The 22,879-nt window shown below is 44.0% G+C and overlaps 1 protein-coding gene across 2 annotated transcripts in view; it reads left to right on the forward strand.

The window, feature by feature from the left end:
* The window catches only part of Chd7 (chromodomain helicase DNA binding protein 7), a 168,280-nt gene that overhangs the window by 74,766 nt on the left and 70,635 nt on the right, over window positions 1-22,879 (forward strand). For both annotated transcript variants that reach the window (XM_055603216.1, XM_055603217.1), the window contains exon 3: window positions 9,530-9,951. In XM_055603216.1, the coding sequence (XP_055459191.1) occupies window positions 9,530-9,951 (422 nt within the window). The remainder of the gene's footprint in view (window positions 1-9,529; window positions 9,952-22,879) is intronic.

Raw genomic sequence — 22,879 nt, forward strand, 5'->3', positions numbered from 1 at the left:
AAGCTTAGTAGTGAATGCGACATAGATTATTCAGCGTGAAGTGTTTTCAGATGGACACAGGTATCTTAGTGATAGGGCGTTGGTGAGTGGCTGCTGCTCCTAAGGCCAGGCTAACCTGCACAGCCGTTTAAACTCCAGCAGCTTGGCTCGGAGGGCACTGCTGTTTTATAACCGTATTTAAAAATCTGTTCCTCTTTTGCTCCCTCAAACTGAGCTCAGAGATATAATGGGTCCCATTATGGGTAAAAGGTCTGTGACTCAGCCATCGAGCTACTCAAACTCTGGGCTGTTTTAATTGCCACCATTAAAGCTTTAGTACTTTTATCTCATAAAAATAGATATCATTGATGTAAAATGTGTGCCTGTTGAAGATACATGTGTACCTCTGCCCTCATAGTTAGCTAATCAGCCATTTGAGTTCCAAGTTAGTTGGGTTTTATGCAAATGGGAACATGACACAGATCACAAATTTTGTTCCGAGTTAGTCCTTTAATTACGAAGACAGTCCAGTGGTTCTCAGGGCAGCATCTCAGACTGTATCTCTCAAAGAACCTTACTTTGGCTTTTGTTTGCATAGAAACTGCGTCTAATTGATAGAACATTGGTGGGTCCCCAAGTTTTTCGAATCCAATTGTACACCACTTCTGGTCCAAGCACTGATTTCAGTGGTTCAAGGGATATAGACAGACTACCCTTCAGTCCTTAGTTGGCACAGTAGCTTAAATCTAAATGTGGTAGCTGGAGGTGTTCTCTTGTCTGCTGGTGTGTTCTTGTTGCCAAAATTATAAATTCTATGATGAGGAAATTTCAAAGTGTGATGGAAACTCCAAGAATTCATTGTAGCTAATTATTAAAATGTGAATAGCCAGTTTGTTCAGAGCTTTGTTTTTCAGGGTGCTAGCATGCCACCATCATTCATTATTCATATTGCTGTGCACAAAGATGACACCTCTCTAGATCTGCCATGAGTGCATCTCAGCAAAGTTTAGCTGCCTGCCCATTCAGGCTCGCATCTATTTCTCTAATTACCTGGCCGTCTCAATAGGTGGCTCCCTCCTGCTCCTGCAGTCGAGGGACTGTATTCACATAAGAGAACAGAGTCTTGACTCTTAAGGACTCAAATCCAGGCAATTCTAAAACACAAACCCTCCCACACAAAACATTTGTGAGCTACACAGCCAGCCTTTCTACTTGCCCAGCTGTGTACATTCAATTATAATAATTTTCTCAGTTGCATAACATTGCTGTTTGTTTATTACTGCTTTATTAGTCAGTGAATGAACCTCCCTCTTTTTGACCCCTCAGCAGTGTTTATAAAATACTTAATTGCTTTGGTATCTTCTGTTTTGTGTGTAATTCCAGCTGGAAGGAGTCATGGGGACATAGTTCCCTGTAAGTGTTTATAAAAGACTGCTTCTAATGTGCAGTAAAGTTTCTTTAAAAAGTCAGTAGTGTGTGTGTGTGTGTGTGCGCGCGCGCGCGTGCGCGTGTGCGCGCGCCCTTGAACTTGAAAATGAAGGTTTTCTTTAAAAGTCTCCTTGTGACACTGTAAGTGGTACAGTGGGAGCCCTTGACGTCTCCCCAGCCCTGTGCAGGTGGTCCTTACACTCTGCTCTCCTTGCCTCTTGGAGTAGCTACCAACAGTGATGAACTGGTAGGTAGCATGGTTGAGAATGTGGGTTTGAGAATGAGACACTGCCTGGTTTCAGTCCTCCCTCCTTTTAGGTGTGTGTGTGTGTGTGTGTGTGTGTGACTTTTGATAGATTTTTGTCCCCTTTGGATGCATTAGATTTTAACATTTGTAAATCAGAGAACTTATGGTGGTACTTTTCACAGAGACACAGGGAAACTCTGCTATGTTGTTTCAGTGTGTCCACTATCTAACAGGGGAACAAGGATCCTAGGGGAAAGAAACCAAAAAGAAAAAGTTCAGATCTGAAATCAGAGACTGTTAGTATTAAGGTAGGTATTTTACTGAGCCTGAGTATTGCTGTGTGATGTGTCCCCACACACGTCATGGGCATGGGTCAGCTGAGAGCACTGCACTGCTCGGGGCTCTCCAGGGTGTAGACCTGAGGTCTCACTGGAATCTTCACCACCAGGTTTGGCAGAGTCACTTCTGGGCTACCTGAAACAACAGGTTTGCTGGGTATCACCGGATGCTACCCTCAGCCCCTAGAGGCTGCCTTCGAGTCAGGCCTGTGGTTTGTTCTCCACCATGGCCACTGGCTTCTTCACAGCTTAGAACAACAGTCTTCTCTCCTCTTTAAAAAGCCTCCCTGATTTTAGTCAGGCTTGGCTAGGATAATTGCCTCTTTGAGGTAACCCCAAACCAGTGATTTCCCACCTTGATCAGACCTGTGACATCCTTTTACCTTGGGCTAGAAGTCATAGGTCCTGCCACACTCAGATAATGGGGCAGCTTTAGAATTCTGCCGCCCACAAGATTCGAATGAGTTTTTATGGAGCACAGTAGTCTATCATTAAGCATTTATTGTGAACTAATATGCTAGATTCCCAGTCTCTGAATCTAGTGGAGAACTTGCCTAGAGTGTATAAATTCACTTTATCACTAAATTCCTTTAACCGCCCCCTTCCTCCTTCAAAGATAGTTTTAGTCCCAATTCTGCAAACCCCTGGGATTGCTCAGTGTTAGAGAGAGAGAGAGAGACCTATTGTCAGTCTCTGAAGTCTGAGTTTTTAAAAAGCCATGGGAATAAAGATCAGAGTAAGTTGCTCTTAACATTCTACTTTTTAAATAACGGATGTAAGCAGTGTGAGTTGCCTTTCTGGAGCCAAAGTCTATACCTTGATCACCTGTTGACCCCACCTTTTTCTAGAATGTCCCTCTTGTAGAACACTGGTCATGCCGGCTTTTACTAGGGACTTCCCTGCTCTTGTGGCTCAAGCAACACAAGGAATTATTCACTGTTATTGACACAGGCCTTTAAAAAACAATCTTTATTATCATTATTTTTGGTTAGGATGCAAACTACTGGGTTTCTCCAGAGGCCCTTAAACTGTATTGCATTTGTGGTTGTGTTGTGCGTTCTGTGCGATGCAGGGGCAGTTCTGTCACCCCTGTATCCCTCCTACTGAAAGAGCTTTTCGTGAAGGAGATGGTCAAGACACAGAACATTCTGGTTACCTGCGCACTATCTTTGAACAGCTGTCAAGTGGAAGAACATTGCTCAAGTTTCACATAAACAACTAAGCTAATTTTTCCAAGCATTTATGAAGTCATGGAGACACATCAAAACACGTTCAGTTCAAATCGGTTTACTTTGTACCCTAGGGGTGTGTGTGTATAGATGAGCAGGCCGTTTCCACTCTGTGGTCCCTAAGTGAAAGGCTGTGATTTTTATCTAGTGTTTTCCCTGAGAAATAACAATCGACTTACAAGGCAGAGGAAAGAAAGGGTTTAGAGTCCTTCCAGTGTGGTTGATTGATTAAAACACATGTAGGTCCATTCTTTAGGATCTGGGGAGAGTTTTAAAGGCAGGGCAGGGAGGCAGGGAGTAAAATTGTCTTTTCCTGGCCCTTGCAGAACTGAACTAGTCCCTGAGATGTTCCGTCTCATCACTGACTTGAATGGCCCGACTCTCAGGGAGCTCTGAGAGCTCTGAGAGCACGGCACTCTGCCGTGGAAACAGCACTGCTCACCTCCAACTCTGCATTTGGGTGAAAAATCAGTGACACTCAGCGATACTCTAAAGCTTTGCTCCAGAACCAAACTGGAGTCCTGCCCTGACCCTTTGAAGCAAAAATTTCAACTTTGTATTGAATTAAAAGCCACACCACCACTACCCCCTCCTGTAGGGCAGGGCTAGGATTTTAGAGCCACCATCTTTATGGCTTGGGTTTGGACAGTGGCCCCAGCAGAGCTGGCTGTACAACCACCCTTCTAGCTGACGACCCCATCATGGTGATGGCCAGCAGGCTTCTGCGTTCTCAGGGCAGAACAGCAAAGCACAGGCGCTTCATGGGTGTTAAAATTAAAGACTTTTCTTACAGTCTCATGACTTTGAGTCCTTTGTAAGGCTTCCGTTCCTGCCCCTGACCCTCCTCTTCCAAGCAATGTTAACAACATCACTGAACCAGCCTCAGAGGACCATTCCAAGGCTGAAGAGAGGAGGCATGTCAGGGGCTTAGTGGAGCTGAAAGCATGTCTAATTAACCAACAGCAAATAGTTGAAAGAGAAACTTGACTCAGTGCAGTGCCCTGGGATGGCTTCAGAACTTGGGAGGCCCGCCCTCCCCACCAATGCTAGGTTGCATCTGCAATGCCCTCTTCCCATCACCCCAGGAGTGCTGGCTGAACACCTGAATAGGCCTGTGGGTCTGCGCCTGACTCTCAGAGACCCCCAAAGCTGCAGTACCCAGCCTTGGGCAGGTAGGAAGAGAAGAGAAGATGTAGGAAAGAGAAGAAAGCCAGAGGTGGCATGGATGATGAGTAAGAAAACCAAAGAGCAAAGGGGACAAAGCGCTGCCTGCCCCTGCCAGCTCTGAGGGAGCCGAGGAAAGCTTCTGTGCTAGTGGCATCTGGCTCTGCAGTGTCCTTCAAGTCTAAAATTTCTCTTCAAGGGCTCCCTAGGCCTGGCCCTACTCCTAAGTCAACTGTGCCTCTGATTTGAAACTGCTTCAACGTGGTTGCCTGCACATTTGTAGCTCTTAAGGGTTTTGTTTTTTATGATGAATCATTTAGATGCCAGGTATGGCTGGCAGTGCTCACCTGTAATCCCAAGTACCCATGAGGCTGAGGCAGGTGGATCACAAGTTTCAAGGCCAGCCAAAACAAAACTAAAGTTAAAATACAGACGGACACACACACACACACACACACACACACACCTCGGCTTGAATTATGTGTTTTGTGTTTTCCCATCCCAACATCCCAGTGGTTCTATTTCTTCCCCAAATATGTGTTGAATGAATAAATTAGTTAGGCTCCTGATAGTAAGTGTATCAGTAACAGCATCTCTTTTTAGTTTTATCCTAAAAGTCTCAGGAGCACTTGCTGTACCATTGCTAAGTGCTCTGAATCTTTATATACTGTTTGGGCCAAAGGATGAACTTTAGTTTTTATACCAGGCTTAACTTCCTTAAAGAAGGTAGAGGATTCAGGACGCAGGGATGACTAGATAAAAAAAAAAGACAAAAACAAAAGTTTACAATGTCAGTAATAGAAACGTGTCCAACATAATTTTTTAAAAAATATCATGAAGTGCTTTCCCCATCGTACGTAACTAATTAAGCTTTGTAATTTGTAAACCATTTAAGTGGTAGTTGGCTGTGTTGCAAGCCCGTGTTTCTTGCTAGCTGAGTCGGCAGTGCTGGGCTACTTCCTTTGGAGATGTCTCGTCTCTGGAGTGTGCCCACGGCTCTTCTCTGTCTCACCGTAGCTAATTTGCTGGGGGTATAAGGCAGTAGAAAGGGTGTCTCCCTAGTCCAGTCAATAGCATCTCTCCATTTTTGCCAAGCATAGTTCTGAATCTGTACCTGTTGACATATGTGTAAATTCAGATAGAAAATGCATGCTTGTTTGCAGATAAGATGTCTTGTATGTGAAATTTTAAATACAATTTAAGAATTGTATGTATTGTGTGTTGGTGGTACGACTTTATGTTCCTGACAGATACAGACTTGAAGGCAAAAATATGAAAAAGAAGATAGCCTTTTATTTTGTTTTGTTTTCTTCCCTTTATTTCTTTTTTTTAATTCTTTATTAATTACACTTTATTCACTTTGTATCCCCCCTGTGGTTCCCTCCTTACTCCCTTCCCAATCCCTCCCTTCCTCCACCCTGAGGATAGCCTTTTTAAGCCAGAAAATACTTAGAAGAAAAACACACTCAAGACAATTAAGAACTCTCTCCCTCTACTTTCCCGTCGTCTATGATATTTCAGGGCACTGTGGGTCAGTTTTGCCTAGAAGTAGCAGAGGAATTGCTCTTGCTTCCCCCGTTGGCTCACTTTTGATAAGTGCATCTGGCCCCTCTCTACTTCTGTATGAGGGCATACTCCTGTTTTCTCAATTGCTGTGCTGTCAGCAGTAAAGTGAGGAAAAAACAATGCAACTGAATTTTTTAAATATACAAAACATATACATCTTTGGCCATTTTAACTTATCATTTAAATATCAGTCAGCTTTTTTGAGTCCCAAAAGACCACGGCATACTTCTTGCAGATATCAGAGGCATAAGGAATTATGACAGAACTGTGTTATGTAGAAAGTCCTACAGGGGGTGTATGAAATATGCTTGGTATCTAAAAATCCCTCACATTCGCTTTAATAAATGAGAGGTTTTAGGAATGGCCTATATGGTAATATCAGATGTTAATGGCATTGATTACCTGTCAGGGAGTGGGGATGGATGGGAAAATGTCCGCTGTAAAATTAAATAGCATTAGAGAAGACTGTACCAAGCGCCTGGTGGGGGCAGTAGGGGGAGCCGGGCCTGACAGACTTTGTCAGGGTATTAGTGGGAGCTCCAGGTTTTTTCCCCCACATGATTAAGGCAGACCATCTGTTCTTTGTTAAATGTTTACAAAAACAGCTTCCCTCTAAAAGATTCAAGGAGAAGTAGGTCTGGTAAACACTCCTATCTCTGAGCACCTTTCCCGCCCTCCTTCAGATAGTACCAAAACAATTCTGTGCATATCAAACAAGATTAATACTTTTTTGTGTTCACTCTTCACTTTTCCCCTCCTTGTGGAAGATTAAATTTTTTACCTAGTCACTAATTTATGGCCTCATTTATTTCTAAAAGAAGCATCTAAAATGATTTGTATGCTGAAGTGTAGAGATGAATTTTCAGCTTTTCTTTCTTTTTTTTTATTTTTTTATTTTTTTGGCATTGTGTCTGAACTGCTTTTTTAAATTCATAACTGTGTTGGAAAAGCTCTCAGAAGACCCTGGTATTCTGTTAGTGGAGTGGATGCCATGCAGGTTGAAGATGGGTATCCCCTAGTAAGTAATTTACTCTTCTAAACTGGAATCTTTGTTCTGACTTTCCCTTACTTTCAAAGAATAACTTTCCTCCTATTTTTTGAATTCCAAATTATCCCCCCCGCAAAGATTGATTTTTTTTTTTTTAATGCCCTATGTAAAAAAGCTATGTCTTTTTTCCTTGTCGATTACACCAGGAAGTTACTAATTAACTGAACTTGGGCTGTTTGCTTGTAGTAAGAGTGGAAGTCAAATCAGCTAATGCTTGGGGCTGAGGTCGCTGGTGTTTGGGAGGGAAAGTAGAGGCCAGTTGTGAGACTTCAGTGTTCGGTCAGTTCAGTGCTGGCTTCACTTTTCTTCTTCCCAGAAAAATGCCTGTATGCAAGGCTTCCAGAGGAGAGGGATAGAATCAGAGGAGTGGGAGGCTTTGGAAACCCAGGTTCACATTTCCCCTTTTCCCCTTTTGAGGCTCCTGGTAGTCACATTGCCTCCTAGAACTTCCACTTCCTGTTTGAAAATATAACCCCATGCGTAAATATAACCCCATGCTGTTCCTCCGTATGTATGTGAGTGTGTGCTCCTCCTCACTCTGCTCTCAGCTTGTCTTCTGACATGCCTTTACTTTGTTTGAACTCATTCCCTCTTTGCTGTGACCAGGAAGGGGCAGCATAGGTATTTTAAGACTGGTCTTAATGCCAGTTTGCTGCTGTTGCTGCTCAGGGCCTGTGCGTGTTGGGCGCCCCCTCCAACTCTACGCTCCCCATACTGGCAGAAACTTAGCAGGTGAAGGAGCTGAACTTTGGTTGAGTGAAATGACTTCTCCAGGAAGCAGTTGGTGGTGGGGGCTGGACTAATCATTTTTTAATGTTTCAGCTTGGGATTGTGGAGCATTTCTTCCCTGCTGAAGTGTAATTGTCTTTGGAGTAGCCAGGGCAAGTTTTGGAGGGAATGGTGAGCTACCTTCTTTTTAAGCTGTGTTTCAGTTTGTGAAATGTTTTGGGGACAGCCATGGATAGGATGAAACTTGTGGTGTCTCCCTAGAAATATGCCTTCATGTAAGGTTTTAGGAGCTGGATGGATTTAGAAGACACTGGATGAAGGGAAGCCAGATTCATCTCTGACCTCCAGCCTTTTTGTGGCCTTGGGGAGTGATGTTACCTTCTGTAACTCTTAATTTTTTCTCTGAAAGATGGAGATAAATGAGGTGTGGTTTTTTTTTTTTTTTTTTTTTTTGGATTCAGGTAAATGGACACAGTACCTCAATATAAGACATCGGGTACGCTGAATAAATAAGTTGTATTGAGATGTGATGTCTGTTACCTGCACTAACTTTCCCCCTTTGGCCCACACCCACAGTAATATTTAGCCTATCCTGTGTTTGTGCTGAGCCAGTGTGGGGTAAGCCTGGGCTCTTCACAGGTCTGCTTTTGCAGGGTGTAAGATGTATCATCCTTGACATTGGTTCTATTATGGTGTGTTTCCTCAGACAGGTTAATTTATATTAGTGTGTCATTGTCCCCAACTGTAAAATCAGAAAGTTCCTCATCCTAGTCCAAAGGTCTGATGTGGGTATTTGTTGATGCTGAGGTCATAAAGCCCATGCTGGGCACATCAGAAGATCACTCATCTCCCAGGAACATAAGAAAAAGGCAAAAAATAAGGAAAGTTGCAGATGGGATGTTTCCAGGTATTTTGTTGAAATGTGAAGGTTCTAAGATGCCACAGTTTGCTTGGTGGACAACGAGGCCGCCCCGCCCTGCTCTGGGTCATGCGGTAGCTGTGCGGTGGCTGTGCGGTGGGTCATTTGCTTTGATCTCAGATGACCCCTCAGCATCTCATCCTGTTTGTCAGTATTTTCTAACGTGCACCTCCCTAGTAAATGGCAAATTTCCTGAACAGTATCTCACATTAACTATTTGGATTTCTTCTTCTTAATAACTTAAAAAAAAAAAGTATGGCTTCAAGAAGTTGGAAATGATATTGTTCACATTTCATATTCAAGAAATTTAGCCAGTGCAAAAATCATTCCTCTACATGACATTTTAATCTAGATAGTTTAATGTCACTTAATCCAGAAATGACCTGCATACTGTAAATTTATGTTATACCTAACTCCACCCCCCCACACACACTTTTTAGTACTAGAAAATTTCAATGTTGTTGGATATACATGTTCTTTTTAAAAGCAACTGTATTCTTTATCTTTGAGTCCCCCTCGCCCATGGGGAGAAAACTCTGCAGACCGAGTCTATGTTTTACTTCTCGTCCTGTGTTCTTACAGTTGAAAGGGTACAGAATGTCTAGTCTGTAATAGTTTTCCCCTTCCTGCACTAATGTTTTCCTGTAGTAATAAACTGGTATTTAAATTTTAACATTTTCCTTATTGAAAGGTACTTGTCCTAAAGAAAGGAAAATGTTTTTAGGCTGAGAGAAAATGACAAATCCCATGACCCTTGGTCTGTAGATGTGTGCTTCCTTGAGTACAGAATATGACTTCAGAAAAGCGTCAGTCACTGACTTTCAGTTCCTTTCTTTATCTGAAGAGTGAGAAACTAATTTCAATCCCATTTGTGTTTCTCAGCACTCTCCATCGGAGCCCTTCCTAGAGAAGCCAGTACCGGATATGACTCAGGTCAGCGGACAGAACGCTCCGCTAGTGAAGAGCGACGATTACCTGCCATCCCTAGAGCAGCAGCCACAGCAGAAAAAGAAGAAAAAGAAAAACAACCACATCGCTGCAGGGGATCCCAGTAAAGGTTTTGGTAAAGATAACTTCCCTGGTGGGATTGATAACCAAGAACTAAGTAGGAACTCACTGGGTGGGTCCCAAGAAGAAAAAAAGAAAAAGAAAAGGCCGAAGGTCAAAAAAGATCCGAAGGAATTGAAGGAACCGAAGGAGAAGAAAGAGCCCAAAACCCCGAAAGCCCCGAAGATCCCCAAAGAGCCAAAGGAAAAGAAAGCAAAAACTGTCACACCAAAACCCAAATCCAGCAAAAAGTCAAGGTAGGCTGTGGGTGGGGCTGAGGGCCACCCTGCAGAGAGGCCCCAGGCTGCAGCGGGTGCATGGGGGCATGGAGGGGCTGTTTGTTTTCATATATTCATTCCTGAGCATCTTTTGCTTCTACAGTGCAAAGCTAAAGTTTTCGTACATTCTAAACTTTAGGACTCCCCTGTTATGAACTGTTGATTTAGAATCTTTACTGGATTAAAAAAAAAAAAAATTAGCAACTGGCTTCTTATTTATAAAAAACAAAAACAAAAAACCCACAACTTCACTTGGCTCTTTGTGTAACTGATAGGAAGGGTTTCAGGCAAAAGCAAGGCCACTGTGTGGCTCTAAGCATTTCAGTGCTGTCTCCAGAACTGGAAATAAAATGAGTTGTGTCTGTTTGGCAGGGTAGGTCTTCTCTGGCAGGTTGAAGTCCTGTGGGCAGCATGGGAGAATCCCAGTGGTACTCTACATTAGAGGTGGCTTCAAGGACAAACGGTGTGGATTCTGGGTAACAGGAAAGAGCCTCTTGTGTTCTGTACACCCCACCAGCTCTCTGACCCCCTAGAAGGCATATTTATTCAGTAAGAAAATCTGAGGGAAGACATTGAGGACTAATTTTTTTCATTTGTTCTGAACATTTCTAACAACTGTTCTGGTCCGGTTCCAAACATCTGAATCTATTTTTCAGAATATGGCTCATGTTAGAAAATATAGTTTCCAGATGGAAGTATGGCTAGACTTGGTTAATCTGAGCCCGTTTCCACACTCTGATAGAAAACACACTCCACCTTCTGTCCCATGTGCACAAGTAAACATTTGTGTGCACACATAGCCAGTTGTGCCATTGCCTCGCACTTTCTGTGATGAGGAGCTCCGAGTGTGCAAGTGCATGCCAGCACACAGAGGAGATGGTGGCTGTGGCAGCAGGGTGAAAGGGCAGGGTCCCGCCGGGAGGATAATGGCATGGTTAAGCTGGGTGTTGACGGTGTGAATCCTCATCATTTAAGTTTTGTTTGGCCACGAATGCCTTTCATGATGTCCAGATAACTGCGTGCATGCAGCAACTCAAATTTACCAATACTTACCAGTATTTACAAACTTGGCAGCATTTGCCATCGAGTTTTGATTCCTCAGTATCTAATCTCCTTATTGAAAATATTCTTCTCCCTGTGGACATTAGCCTTTACATTTATTAAAGAGACATTTTATTAAATGCTTATTTGTAGGTAAGCGTTGACTATAACGATGAGTAGTTAAGATGCAGCTAAAAAGCTTAGTCTGACGGTATGAGTTTCTTTAAAAAAAAAAAAAAAAACCTACCTGAATGTAAATATTCGGCTTTGGTATGAGGAAGCATATACTTACATCTCCCAGAGAGAAGCCAAGTCCTGACCTGAAACAGAATGCGCCCTTTTTTCTTAAAGTGTGGGTGTGTGTACTCAGGAGGGGCTCTGGACTTTAGCAAGACATCACCAACACTTTTAGTACCAGCATAATTTGGGTTCAGTTTTCACCGTAATTACTTCATTATTATCGTTGTTGTTACTGCTTTTACTTAATGGACAGAATTGCTCTGGGATTCTGGCGTGAATTTCCAGCCATCTTCAGCCTGTGTATATGACGGGCGGGCCCTGTGCTTACTCTTCACCTGAGCACACCCTTGCATGCCATGGAGCCCTTTGGCAGCAGACTCTGAAATGCTGCGTGTAAAGTGAGTGGCGTGCTAACCTCCTGGCCCGGCGGGTCTCCAGCTTGGTCAGTTCGCCCAGTGAGCTTTCAGGGCTAGCTCCAGAGCGGGCTAGCAACTCTAGTCCTGAGCATGGGTTAGGGTCTCTGCCCAGAAAGTGTTTAGCACGACTTTTTGAGTGGAGCCTGCACCTAGTTTTTTGTAGGCACAGGAGGGACTTCACTCATGAAGAAAATACAGTTCTCTCCTCCTCCCTGTTGCCTCCCCGTGAACTATATAATATAAGCACAGTTGCTTTTAGCCTTAGTGGTTTGAGAATCTTTGACTGGAACACATGGATGTATATGGTGATGTTCAAGTGACCGGAAGTTGACAGCATGTGTGCCAGAGCTTAGCGAGCCGGGCTTGGAGGTGGCGTTGGGGGTCACGGCGAGGGTTGCTAGCTCCTCTGTTGGCTTGTGCGTGTGACCGCTGGCTGATTTACAGTAGAGTGTGGCAAGGACTCTCCCAGAAGCTTTCCTGTTGTTGATGCCCTTTCAGGATTGGCTGTCCAAACATAGGATAACTGCATTGAGATGCTAAATAAATTAACAAACCAAACCATTATTTTGTCAGACCACATTGTTGCTATTGGTCAGATGAATTGAGTATGTCAATTGTGGTCTCCTTGTTCAGTTCCATCTACAAGGAAATAGCATCCTTGAATCAAGGATAACGAGAATGCATACAACTACATGTAAATTCTGAATAGCATAGCAGAATAATTATGTAAATTGAATATGCAGTGATGAAGGTAATAGGGGGTTTGGGTTGTGTCAGTGCTGGGGCTGAATTGCCAGAGCAGTTTGCGTCTATGCAGTGGAATACAACAGTGGCAATTTTGTTTTGCAAAATGTTATGTGATACCGGTTATTTCCATCCTTGAATAAGTTAACTTGATGAATTTGTTTATACAGAAAATAATTTTCCTACAGAGGGCTGAAACAGAGGAAATAAACAAGTGAGATGAAAACTTTAGAAACTCCTCACTTCTTTCTGCAGTCAGGAGCTGTCTCCTCGCTGCTGCTCTGCCGGCAGGGCAGACATGCTGTCCTTTGAGTGAGTGACCTGCTGGTGGCCTGCGTCACTCTCACACCCTCGGTAATGAATGCACGGAGAGGGCGCCTGTGCAGAGCGGTTCCTCCCATGCCTGAACAGCCTCCTTGCCCCTGGGAGCCCACTTGGTTCTGTGAAAAGTCAGACGCTTGAGTTCATAGACGCCCACCACCTTGACAACCAAAACACAGTCACACGTGTCTCTCCTGTGTGGAGAAACGAAAAAAAAATCTGCCTAGAAGCAGTTACATAGAATGGTGGTGAAACAGGAAAAAGAGTTGCCCAGCAGAGCAGAATTAAGACACTTTGCATCCTAACAACGAGAAAAAAACGGGCTATTTCTGGGCCACACTCCTCTAGTAGAACCATGTTCTTTTTTTCTTCTTCTTCTCTTCTATTTTTATTTGTAATATATTTTCCTATGCCTGTTTTTATTGCTCTCCCCGGGTGTCCTTATAGCTTTCAAATATTGGCTGTTAATATTGAAAATAAAGCCAGGACCTCTGTGGCTGGAGAGGATGCGTTTTGCATGTGCAAGGATTCTCAGAGGATTTGCATTTCCTTTCAGTGGTCTCTGTTGTGCGTGCATGGATTCTGTGAAGTGAGAGAGAATTTGGAGGAAGTGCTTCCTTTGAATGACTCTTGAAGGATTTAGTGGTCCATTTAGCTACATAAAGATTCTTTGAATGTACAGAAAGAGGGGAACTTGGCCAAAGATTGTGACTTGACTACTGAAGCCTGAATTAAATGAAGCAGTGTGGCTGCTGCTGAGGTAGCTTCTAGGAACACATTTTGTTCCTTGCTCTGTTCCCCACCCCCGGTGTTAAATTTAGCAGAAACGAAAATGTTATTTTTCAATTGAGTGAAGCTAACATTTTATTTTAAACCTACCACTCTTATTTAAAACACACACACACACACAAACTACCAAAAACTGGGAAGTGTGCTTTTTTGCAAGCTCCTGTAATTATCATTAATAGTACTGGTTAATATTTACTTAGCAGCATCCTTCTGAGGAACTCATTTTCTCAATTAGCTAAGGTGTTTTCACCCAAGAAATACTCATTCAGCCAGCCAGCCAGCCCAGTATCTTGGTACACTGAAATATATCTGCAGTGTGCTCTGTATTTGGAGAGCTTCTTGCTGGGGTCATAAATAAAAGCAACTCTTTAAGCCAGCCTTGGTAGGGAGACTAAAGCAGGGGCCCAGACGCCCATGTCTCAGGTATCTTCACAGCGGGTGAGTAATGAATTCAGTTCGTAGCTTCTTTTCTTTTCCTTTCTTCCTGTTCCTCCTTTCCCTTTAAAAGATGATGATTTAGTTTGGTTCAAAATGTTGGAAAATCAGAAGGACGTTGTTTTGGCTGGAGCCTGCCAAGGAGGAGACACACACACACACACACACACACACACACACACACACACACTTCAAATATGCAGCTATAAAGTAAAGCTTTGAGCCTTTTAGTGCTAGTGAGGAAGAAGAGGGAGAAGTACCACGAGGACCATGCTGGCTCTGCCTCTGAACCTGTCCTGCTGAGTCCCTTATGTCAAGTCAAGCTCGAGATGGACTGCGTGGACCCACCCTGCAGTCCCAGAGCGCGCCCTCTCCTCAGCATGTGCCTGCGCTCTGTTTCTTCCTCTCTGGCTCAGCTTGGAAAGCAGGTTCTGCCCCGTTGTGCTGTATGCTAGGTGCGGGGATGGGCTCTGGTGGGGACATCTGCCTCTGCAGTGAGCTGCAGTGACCTGCTGCTTCTTCGGTTTCTGCAGGAGAGGGTGGTGTGGCCCCTCCTCTGACCTCTCACTGTGACACCCAATAACAGTGGTGAGGCCAGGGGGCTGTGTGCAGCAGTGCTTGTAAGAGAAAGGCTTCGCTAGAGACATTTCTTTTTGAAGTCTTCCTTAAGCAGAGTACTGAGGAGGAGTGCATTTTGCTGTGGTAGACGCACATGGCTTTCACATTATCCCTGGGAGAGAGGGGCAAAAGGATGGCAGGCTGATTTTTTTATTTTTTATTTAAAGTCTTTATATATGTGGGGTTGCTTTGGAAAAATAGGAAAATCTGTAAAATGCAGTGTTTATCTCCTGTTACGTAATGATGTTTGGGCCTAGACAAAGCACTCCTGAGGTCACTGGATGTCAAGGAGGATCAGGCAGCTTCTGTGCTGGCTCATCCTCAGCTGCGTCCTAGTGTGTCTTTAGCTTTGAGACGTTACATAAGGAAAGGCTATGAGTTAAGAAAAAAAGTTTTAATTCTGTAAAAGTTAGAATGACAACACCTTTAAGCATCCACTAGAGTATTATTTTATTTTTGGTCCTGAGTTATAAAGGAACAGTGTAGTTCACAGTAGTCTGCCTTTCCTGTTTGGGTAGATGGTGGTCGTTTTCTCCTTTGTGCTTTTACTGTGAGTCTGTCTAATTCTCATCCTGCTGAACACCACCAACTGAAATATGGGCGGGCAGCGTGTCTCTCTTGTGTAAGGCATCCTGGCAGGTCAGAGAAGCTATTTGTGAACCCAGAGAGTGGGATTGTGAGTGCCAAGGTGACCCTCAGTGGAGAGCTGCCCACAACCAAAAGCGATACCTCATACATCTCGGAACATGGCACTCGTGGTCAGAGGTGAACCTGGCAGCTTGGCAGTGTGCACCTGAGAGGCTTCTGGAAGAAGGCTTTGGTGTGTGTCACCACCATCATGTATAACTGGGTCTATCCTTCCTTTCTGCTGCGCTGCAGGGCTGATGGTGCCACACGGCCAACGTGGCTCCCGTCTATGTTGGGCTTTGGTGAAGAGACATCTCAGCTGACTGTACTTCTTTTCTGTGTTCCACAGCTGAACTGAGTCTACAAGACAATGTGTGGATTTTTACTGTCAGTTCTTGACTACGTGACAAAACTCTTTGCTTTAGAATATGTCATCGCTAAAGATTTAGTTCTTTCAGGAAAGTCATCTGTTGTTCTCTCAGATAGTGAATGAATGTATGAATGATGTCCTTTAGGAAATGACCAACACTGTAGCAACCCTAAAGACAAGCTGTTACCGGCTTAAAATGACCCAGGGCCAACACCAAGCAGAACAGATAGTCATGGGAAAGTTTGTTGGGACCTGACAGATACCATGTGAGGCCAGGTAGCCCTGGGCGTGCCACTCCAACACCCACACATGGGTTCTCAGGCAAAGCAGGTTTGCATCAAACACTAGGCTAACATGGCTGAAAGTTTGATTGTCTAATGCAAAGATGACCCATGTATTCACAACATGAGACCCAATTAGGCTTTGAGATCGCTTCTGATTTTCTTTGCAATTCTTTTCTTAACAGTCTAGTACTTGGGGCTGGAGAGATAGCTCAGCAGTTAAGAGCCCTGGCTGTTCTTCTAGAGGACCTGAGTTCAGTTCCCAGCACCCACATGGCAGCTCACAACTGTGTGTAAATCCAGTTCCAGAGGATCTGACACCCGCACACTGATATACATGCAGGCAAAACACCAATGCACGTTAAGTAAATAAATAAATAAATTTATTTTAAAGTTCTAGTACTTACAGTAACAAGGAAATACCCTTTCCCCAGGAGCTATACCTTTTAAGGCAATAACTTAAAGGGCTGTTTTAATGCTAGTAGTTTTTCTTCACATCCTGTGTTGTTTCTAGTAAACCCAAGTTCCTTCTTTCTCATTCCCTCACAATTCTCTGCCTTACTCAAGAGTCATAAGGTGAAAAACCTTGGGAAGCACGGTCCTAGTGTTCCTGTGTGGAGTCAAAGTGGAGGGTATGTGTGGGAGCTAGGGTTCCAAGGCCCCTGTGTGGAGTCAAGTGTGTGGGCACACAGTGGGTAAGTGAGAACACGGCACCAGGTTGCCTAGTCCCAGGGCAGGTGTTAGGGCACCTACTAGAGGGAAGTCTTGGTGTGCCGGTGTGTTATCTGCCACTCTGGCTGCTCCCTCTTTCCCAGTTTATTCTGTTGCCTGAAGTTTATTACATTACTGCTTATGCCATTAATTTTTATGTTGCATACAAAATGAGCTTCATTATGGTGTTTTCATATATATAGATATCATTGTACTTGGCTCATATTTGCCCCAGTTCCTCCCCCATCCATTCTTTCAAACAGCCTCCCTTCTGATTTCTGGAGCGCTCTGTGTGTGTGTGTGTGTGTGTGTGTGTGCGCGCGCGCCTGCCTATATTTGCATATGTTTCTATGTTTGTATATATGTAAGAGGTGTGTGTGTGCCCGCATGTGTTTGTGTACCTCTGTGTATGTGTGCATGTGTTTGTATATGTGCACAGTGCATGGATGTAGGTTGCACATAGGAGAGAAAACATAAGCCATTTGTTTTTCTGCTTCTAGCTTATTTTATTTAACATGGCGTTATTTAGTACCATTAATTTTTCTGCAAGTGAAATAATGTCATTCTCCCTTATTGCTGAATAGCAGTCCATTGTGTACATATATGCCATATTTCTTTATCTATAGTGAGGGCCATCTAGCTTGCTTCTGTGTCGTGACTATAGTGAATGTGTGGCTGTGCACGTTTCTCTATGGTGTGCCGACTTAAATTTGTTGAGCTATATATCCAGGAGAGATTGAGTCACAGGAAAGTTCTATTTTTAGTCTTTTGAGGAACCGGTAAACTGCTTTTCACAGTGGCTGCCCCGTTTTACATTTCCACCCTGAGTGACTAGGACTCCTCTTTGCCCACATTGTCTCCAGCACTTGTTACTGTTTGTTTTCTTGATGACAGCCACCTGAGGAGTGAGGTGAATTCTCAGCACAGTTTTAATTTACATTTCCCTAATGGTGAAGGACTGTGAATGTTTCTTCACTTATTTAGTAGTCAGCTGTATGCTTTTCTTCTTCTGAGGATTGTCTGTTCTGTTCATTTTGTCCATGTGATTGGATGGGTTGTTGTTTTGGGTTAAAGATTACAAATGTTAACCCCTGTCAGATGCATAGTTGGTGAGGATTTTCTCCCATTCTGTTGGCTGTCTCTTTGCACTGCAGGTTGTTCCTTTTGCTGGATAGGTTTTTAATTGCATGTGCTCCCATCTGTCAAATTTTGGAATTGCCCCCTCCCATATTGGAGCCCTCACCAAAGAATGTGCTCTGGCATCATGTTTTGACTCTGCTGGTTTCAGAGTTTTAGGACTTAACAATAAAGCAGTGGTTCTCAACCTGTGGATTTTGACCCATTTGTGGGTGTCATGAGAGCCTTTATCTGGGGTCACATATTAGGTATTCTGCATATCAGATATTTACATTACAATTCATAACAGTAGCAAAGTTACAGTTATAAAGTAGCAGCGGGAATAATTTTATGGTTGGAGGTCACCACAACATGAGGAATTGTATTAAAGGGTTACAGCATTAGCAAGGTTGAGAACCGCTGCTTTCAGGTTTTCAATCCATTTGAATTTGGATTTTGCAGGGTGGATGTTCCATGTTCCCAGCACCAACTGTAGAAGAGGCTGTCTTTTTCTCAGAGTATGTCTTTGAGGCCTTTGTCAAAAATTAGGTACTGTAGCTAATGTTTGTTCATTTCGGGGTCCTCTGTTCTATTTCACCGGTCTAGATAATATATTTGTGCCTTACTGTTTTTTGTTGCTATGGCTCTGTAGTACATTGTAAAATCAGGTATTGGGGTTTGTCCAGCAGTGCTTTTTCTGCTCTGCATTGCTTGGAGAGAGGAAGAGGGAGAGACAGATTTGTGAAACTGGGCGTGCTTTTGCACCAATGGTTAGCCCTGGAGTCCACTAGGCGGCTGTGTTCTCTTATGGCGGCCTGAGACTTTTTAGAGTCGCCATACTTCTGCCCCACATCCTAAGTGGTAGTTCCCTTATTGGTTTGTTAAAGAGTCTTTTGTTGGATGGGTTACTTCATACTTAATCTAAGCTATCTGGGAGGTTGGAACAGGAAGGCTGCCATTTAAGTTCAAGAGCAGCCGAGGCAACAGTGAGATCCCGTTTGCTATATAGAAGGATGGGGGTGGGGGGAAAGCTGAGTTTGGATAGCCAGTACCTATATAAAAAGCTGGGTGTGAGCTGGGTGATGGTGGTGCACGCCTTCAATCCCAGCACCCTGGAGGCAGAGGCAGGCCGATCTCTGTGAATTCGAGGCCAGCCTGGCTACAGAGTGATTCCAGGACAGCCAAGGCTGCACAGGAAAATCCTGTCTCAAATAACAAACAAACAAAACAAACTAAAGCCTGGGAGTGGTGGCATGGGCTTGTAATTGCATCTGAAGGGATGCAAAAAAACAGGTGTAGCCCCAGAGTTTGCTAGGCATTCACTTTAGCCAACTGCTGAGCCTCAGGTCAGGGAGAGATCCATGGCACTACACACACACACACACACACACGCATGCAAGCTCGCTCGCTCTCCCTCTCTCCCTCCAGCATATCAATTGTAAGAACATGCCCCAATGCCCTTCTTAAAGAAGATAGTGTAATATTTGGGAGACCCTTGAGTCCCTAATAGTTTTCCTGATTGATCACCCTGACCTAGATCTCAAGGTTGATTCCCACCCCCCACACTGTATCGAGAATCCTCATTAACTTTATCCTAAGGGCCTGCTAGGTTGCTAACTCCTGCCTACTGTCCAGTCACCTTTATTAATTGACTTACTCCTCATCACATTTGGTTTCACAATATGGCTCCTTTTTAAAGTTTCTTCTGAGAACGAAGGTCCTTAGGTTGACACTAATGACTATTTAACTGCATTCTGTTTTGTCGTAAATCAGGTCAGCCCAGGCTTTCTAATAAGCTCTGGCTCTTTGGACAAAACCTTGTTTAGAAAGCCTGCAATTTCTCAGACAAGAGTTGGTCAACTTCGGTCCACCAGCCCCACCTTAGACAACAGCCCCCACCCTGTGTTTATGGACTGTTATGTCTTCAGCTAAGTAGGAATCCTTCCAGAAGTGTGGAGTCCCAAGAACACCTCCCCCCACTTACACTCCCCCCCCCCCCCCCGCCCACAACTCTGAATATGGAGTTTGTGTTTTAATGATTGTACCTAAACATTCTGCCCATGGTGGCGCACGCTTTGACAGCGCTGGGGAAACTATAGAACTAATAAGCTTGGTGAGTTGGCTGTGGACCCCAGTACTGGCCAGTATGATTCTGCTCTCATAATAAAGTGTGAAACAAGAGGCTACAGAGCAACAGTGGAAGGTATCAGCACATAGCAAAAGCTTTGTAGCCAGGCAGTGGTGGCAAACACCTTTAATCCCAGCACTCAGGAGGCAGAGGAAGGCGGAGCTCTTGAATTTGAGGACAGTGTGGTCTACAGAACAAGTTCTAGGAAAGCCAGGAGAGAGAATTGAGAGAGAGAGAGAGCACGCTTTGTACTTACTATTAAACTGGAAAAGAAACATAAATAGTCTGTAAGCCCATTTAAGTAGGCACTAGGAATTCAAAGATAGTTCTTTTTAGCTCACAGGATAGTTTATGAAAGATATACAATGCTCTACTTTTAATATAGCTCAGTAATGTCAACACTGATTTTTGTATGTCTTAAGTATTTACATGTTGTGTGACATATGAATAGGAATTTGAAATCATGCCCAGCCTAGACTATTATGCTTTTCTGACAGTGTTCTTGGAATGAGTGATCCATCAGCTAACTCTTGCAGATGAGTAGGCAGATTTCAAGGTACCAGAGGCCAGAGAGGGCTTGACTTGTATGCCTGTGGAATACAGCTGCAAGGAGCACAAAGGAAGTGAGTGCTGTGAGGGACAAAGGTTGGAGACAGCCTGTACCCCAGTACTGAGATTCAGCCTGTACCCCAGTACTGAGATTCGCAGACATTGTATGTTGGGGATTGGGTTTAAGCCCTTCCTAGCTTTTCCTTTAGTGACCTGTGGAGGTGAGTTTGCAAGCAATATTCTAGCTCCATCAGGGTGCTGATCTAGGAGGCACAGGAGGAAGAGCAGATTCAGGAGAGGAGTGAGAGGTAACTGTGGCCTGTGCATGCCCGGCTGTTCTTGCGGTCTTGCTTTTGGGCTGCCATGGTGCTGAGTAGGCATCACCGCAACTGTTGGACGTGCACCGAAGCTCTGTGTCTGTACCGTGCAGCTCGGTGGCTTCATTCTCGCTGTCATAATGCTTGTTTAAGGGGTGTGCCTAACAATATTCTTATCCCTACAGCCAGGGCAGATGTCCCGTTTGCATAGTCCAGCTTTGAATATAGTTTGAAAGAAGAATGTCTGTCTGGCTGGGCTTGGGGTTTGGCAGTAAAAGGTTAGTCTGAACCTTACAGATGCATCCAGGACGATTCTGAACGCTAGGGGCCCTTCCCATGGGTGAGAGAGGCGATGGCGGTGACTGCTGCGGTCTAGGTGTGTCGTTAAAGTACTGCTAGTGCCATGGGGTGAACATACTGTTGGTCCCTTTAGCTAGTGGTAGCGTTGGTCATCAGAGTTTTTCGTTTATGTTGCTTGATGCTCGTGGGATCACGGGGTCCTCTCTGTGAGTTCTTCCGTGGAGCCAGCACTGGTGGATCTGAGTCCCGACCAGTACGCACCTCTCAGATGCACTCCTTGTCCTCCAGGGGTGTGCAGAGAGTGACCGTCTCTGTCCGGCACTGCCTCGTTTCTTTCCTCACCTCATTTAGACCCATAGAAACACTAGAGGTACGTATGTTAACTTCATGTGATAGATGAAGAAATGGAGGTCCTGGAGTACCACAAGTGATTTATCCAGTCACAGCTGGAACTGTAGCAGTTAGAACTCAGAAACCACCATTCGGTAGTGCTTCTGGCAGAAGAAAAAAATTGACTTCAATTTTACTTCAGTCAAAGCTATTTGAATATTACACTTCAGAGGAATCCAGATTGGCTTATTTCAAAATCATAACGAGTACAGTTTAATATGAGCAATTGAATTTTGTCCTGGATTAGAAAGTCTTTGGGTGGCCACTGAAGACTTCTTGGTCTTTTCTGATTTCTAGGATGCTTGATTTGTACACTGGAGGATGGGTGAATGTCGAGGGGTGTAATGAGTTTGCCTCTTGCCGTAATCAGATCCGAAAGTGCTTCCCAAGCTTGGAGAGGTCCTGTCTGACTTCCAGCCATCTTGGAGGTTCTGTGCAGCTCATCCTTGGTCAGAACAGATGGAAAGTCATTAGTGTTTCTGTCCCCCAGCAAATAGATGTTTCCTCAAACCTGGCTCTGGGCAGTATCCAGACAGTCAGCCCTTCGCTCCTGCAGGATGGTGCTTGCGGGGCCTGAAACCCCACGAACTTGAACTCCATCCTTCGCTCTGCTTGAGCGAGGTCACCATGGAAAACACTCGCTGCCAGCTCAGTTTACCTGGCAGTGGTTCAACTCTTTGACAAACCTACCTCTGATTTACACAAATTCGAGAAATATGTAAAGTTTTGGGAGCAGTTTTGCACTGATTTGATAAAAGAAACCACAAAACACTGCAGCGCAGGTGTTGAGAATGTTTGAAAGCTGATTGAGGGAAGCAGATGGCTTTAGTCAGTGGCATCCAGCCAAAAGAGCAGGTGCTGGTCATGTGACCGCTGGTTACCAGGGTAATCTGATTGCTCTTGGCGTGCAGATGAAAGGAAAGGGGCCCAGTGTTCAGCTGTAGTATTGTATAATTTGTGGCAGTTAGAGCGGAAATAAATGCTGGAAATGGAGCCTCATGGTAGGGGAGACTTCTGTCCGAGGGTAGCGTAAACACCAGGACACTCTCGTCAGGAACTGCTGCATGAATTTTTTTTAATTTAAAAAAATATCATACTGTCTGTGGGTCTTTGACTTAAGTCACACCACTTTTTTTTTTTTTTTTTTTGGTAAATAAAATCAACGTTTAAAATGTAATTGCTATTTTCAATAATCTTGAGTTGTTTTAAGTTGTCTCTTGAGCTAGCTATTTGCTAGGCTAAAATGCTCATGTATCAAAATAAGCCCTAAATATATAAAAATAACAAGTTTAAGATGAGCCAAATCCTTATTAGTGGAAAAACTTGTCCTAGGTGTGTGCTGGAAACACTGTCGGTGTACTTTGGACGTGTGACACGTCCTTCCTGAAAATCGTTAGCTACTGCAGACCCTTCCTCCTGGCTTAACAACATGACGCTGGTGCGGCTCTCAGTGTGCTTCTCTGGAACTTCATAGAATTTAATAATTGTAGGCTTCTGAAACATATCTTCTGTTT

The sequence above is a fragment of the Psammomys obesus genome, unplaced genomic scaffold, assembly GCF_907164565.1.
Source record: "Psammomys obesus unplaced genomic scaffold, mPsaObe1.curated_primary_1811, whole genome shotgun sequence".
Lineage (NCBI taxonomy): Eukaryota > Metazoa > Chordata > Mammalia > Rodentia > Muridae > Psammomys > Psammomys obesus.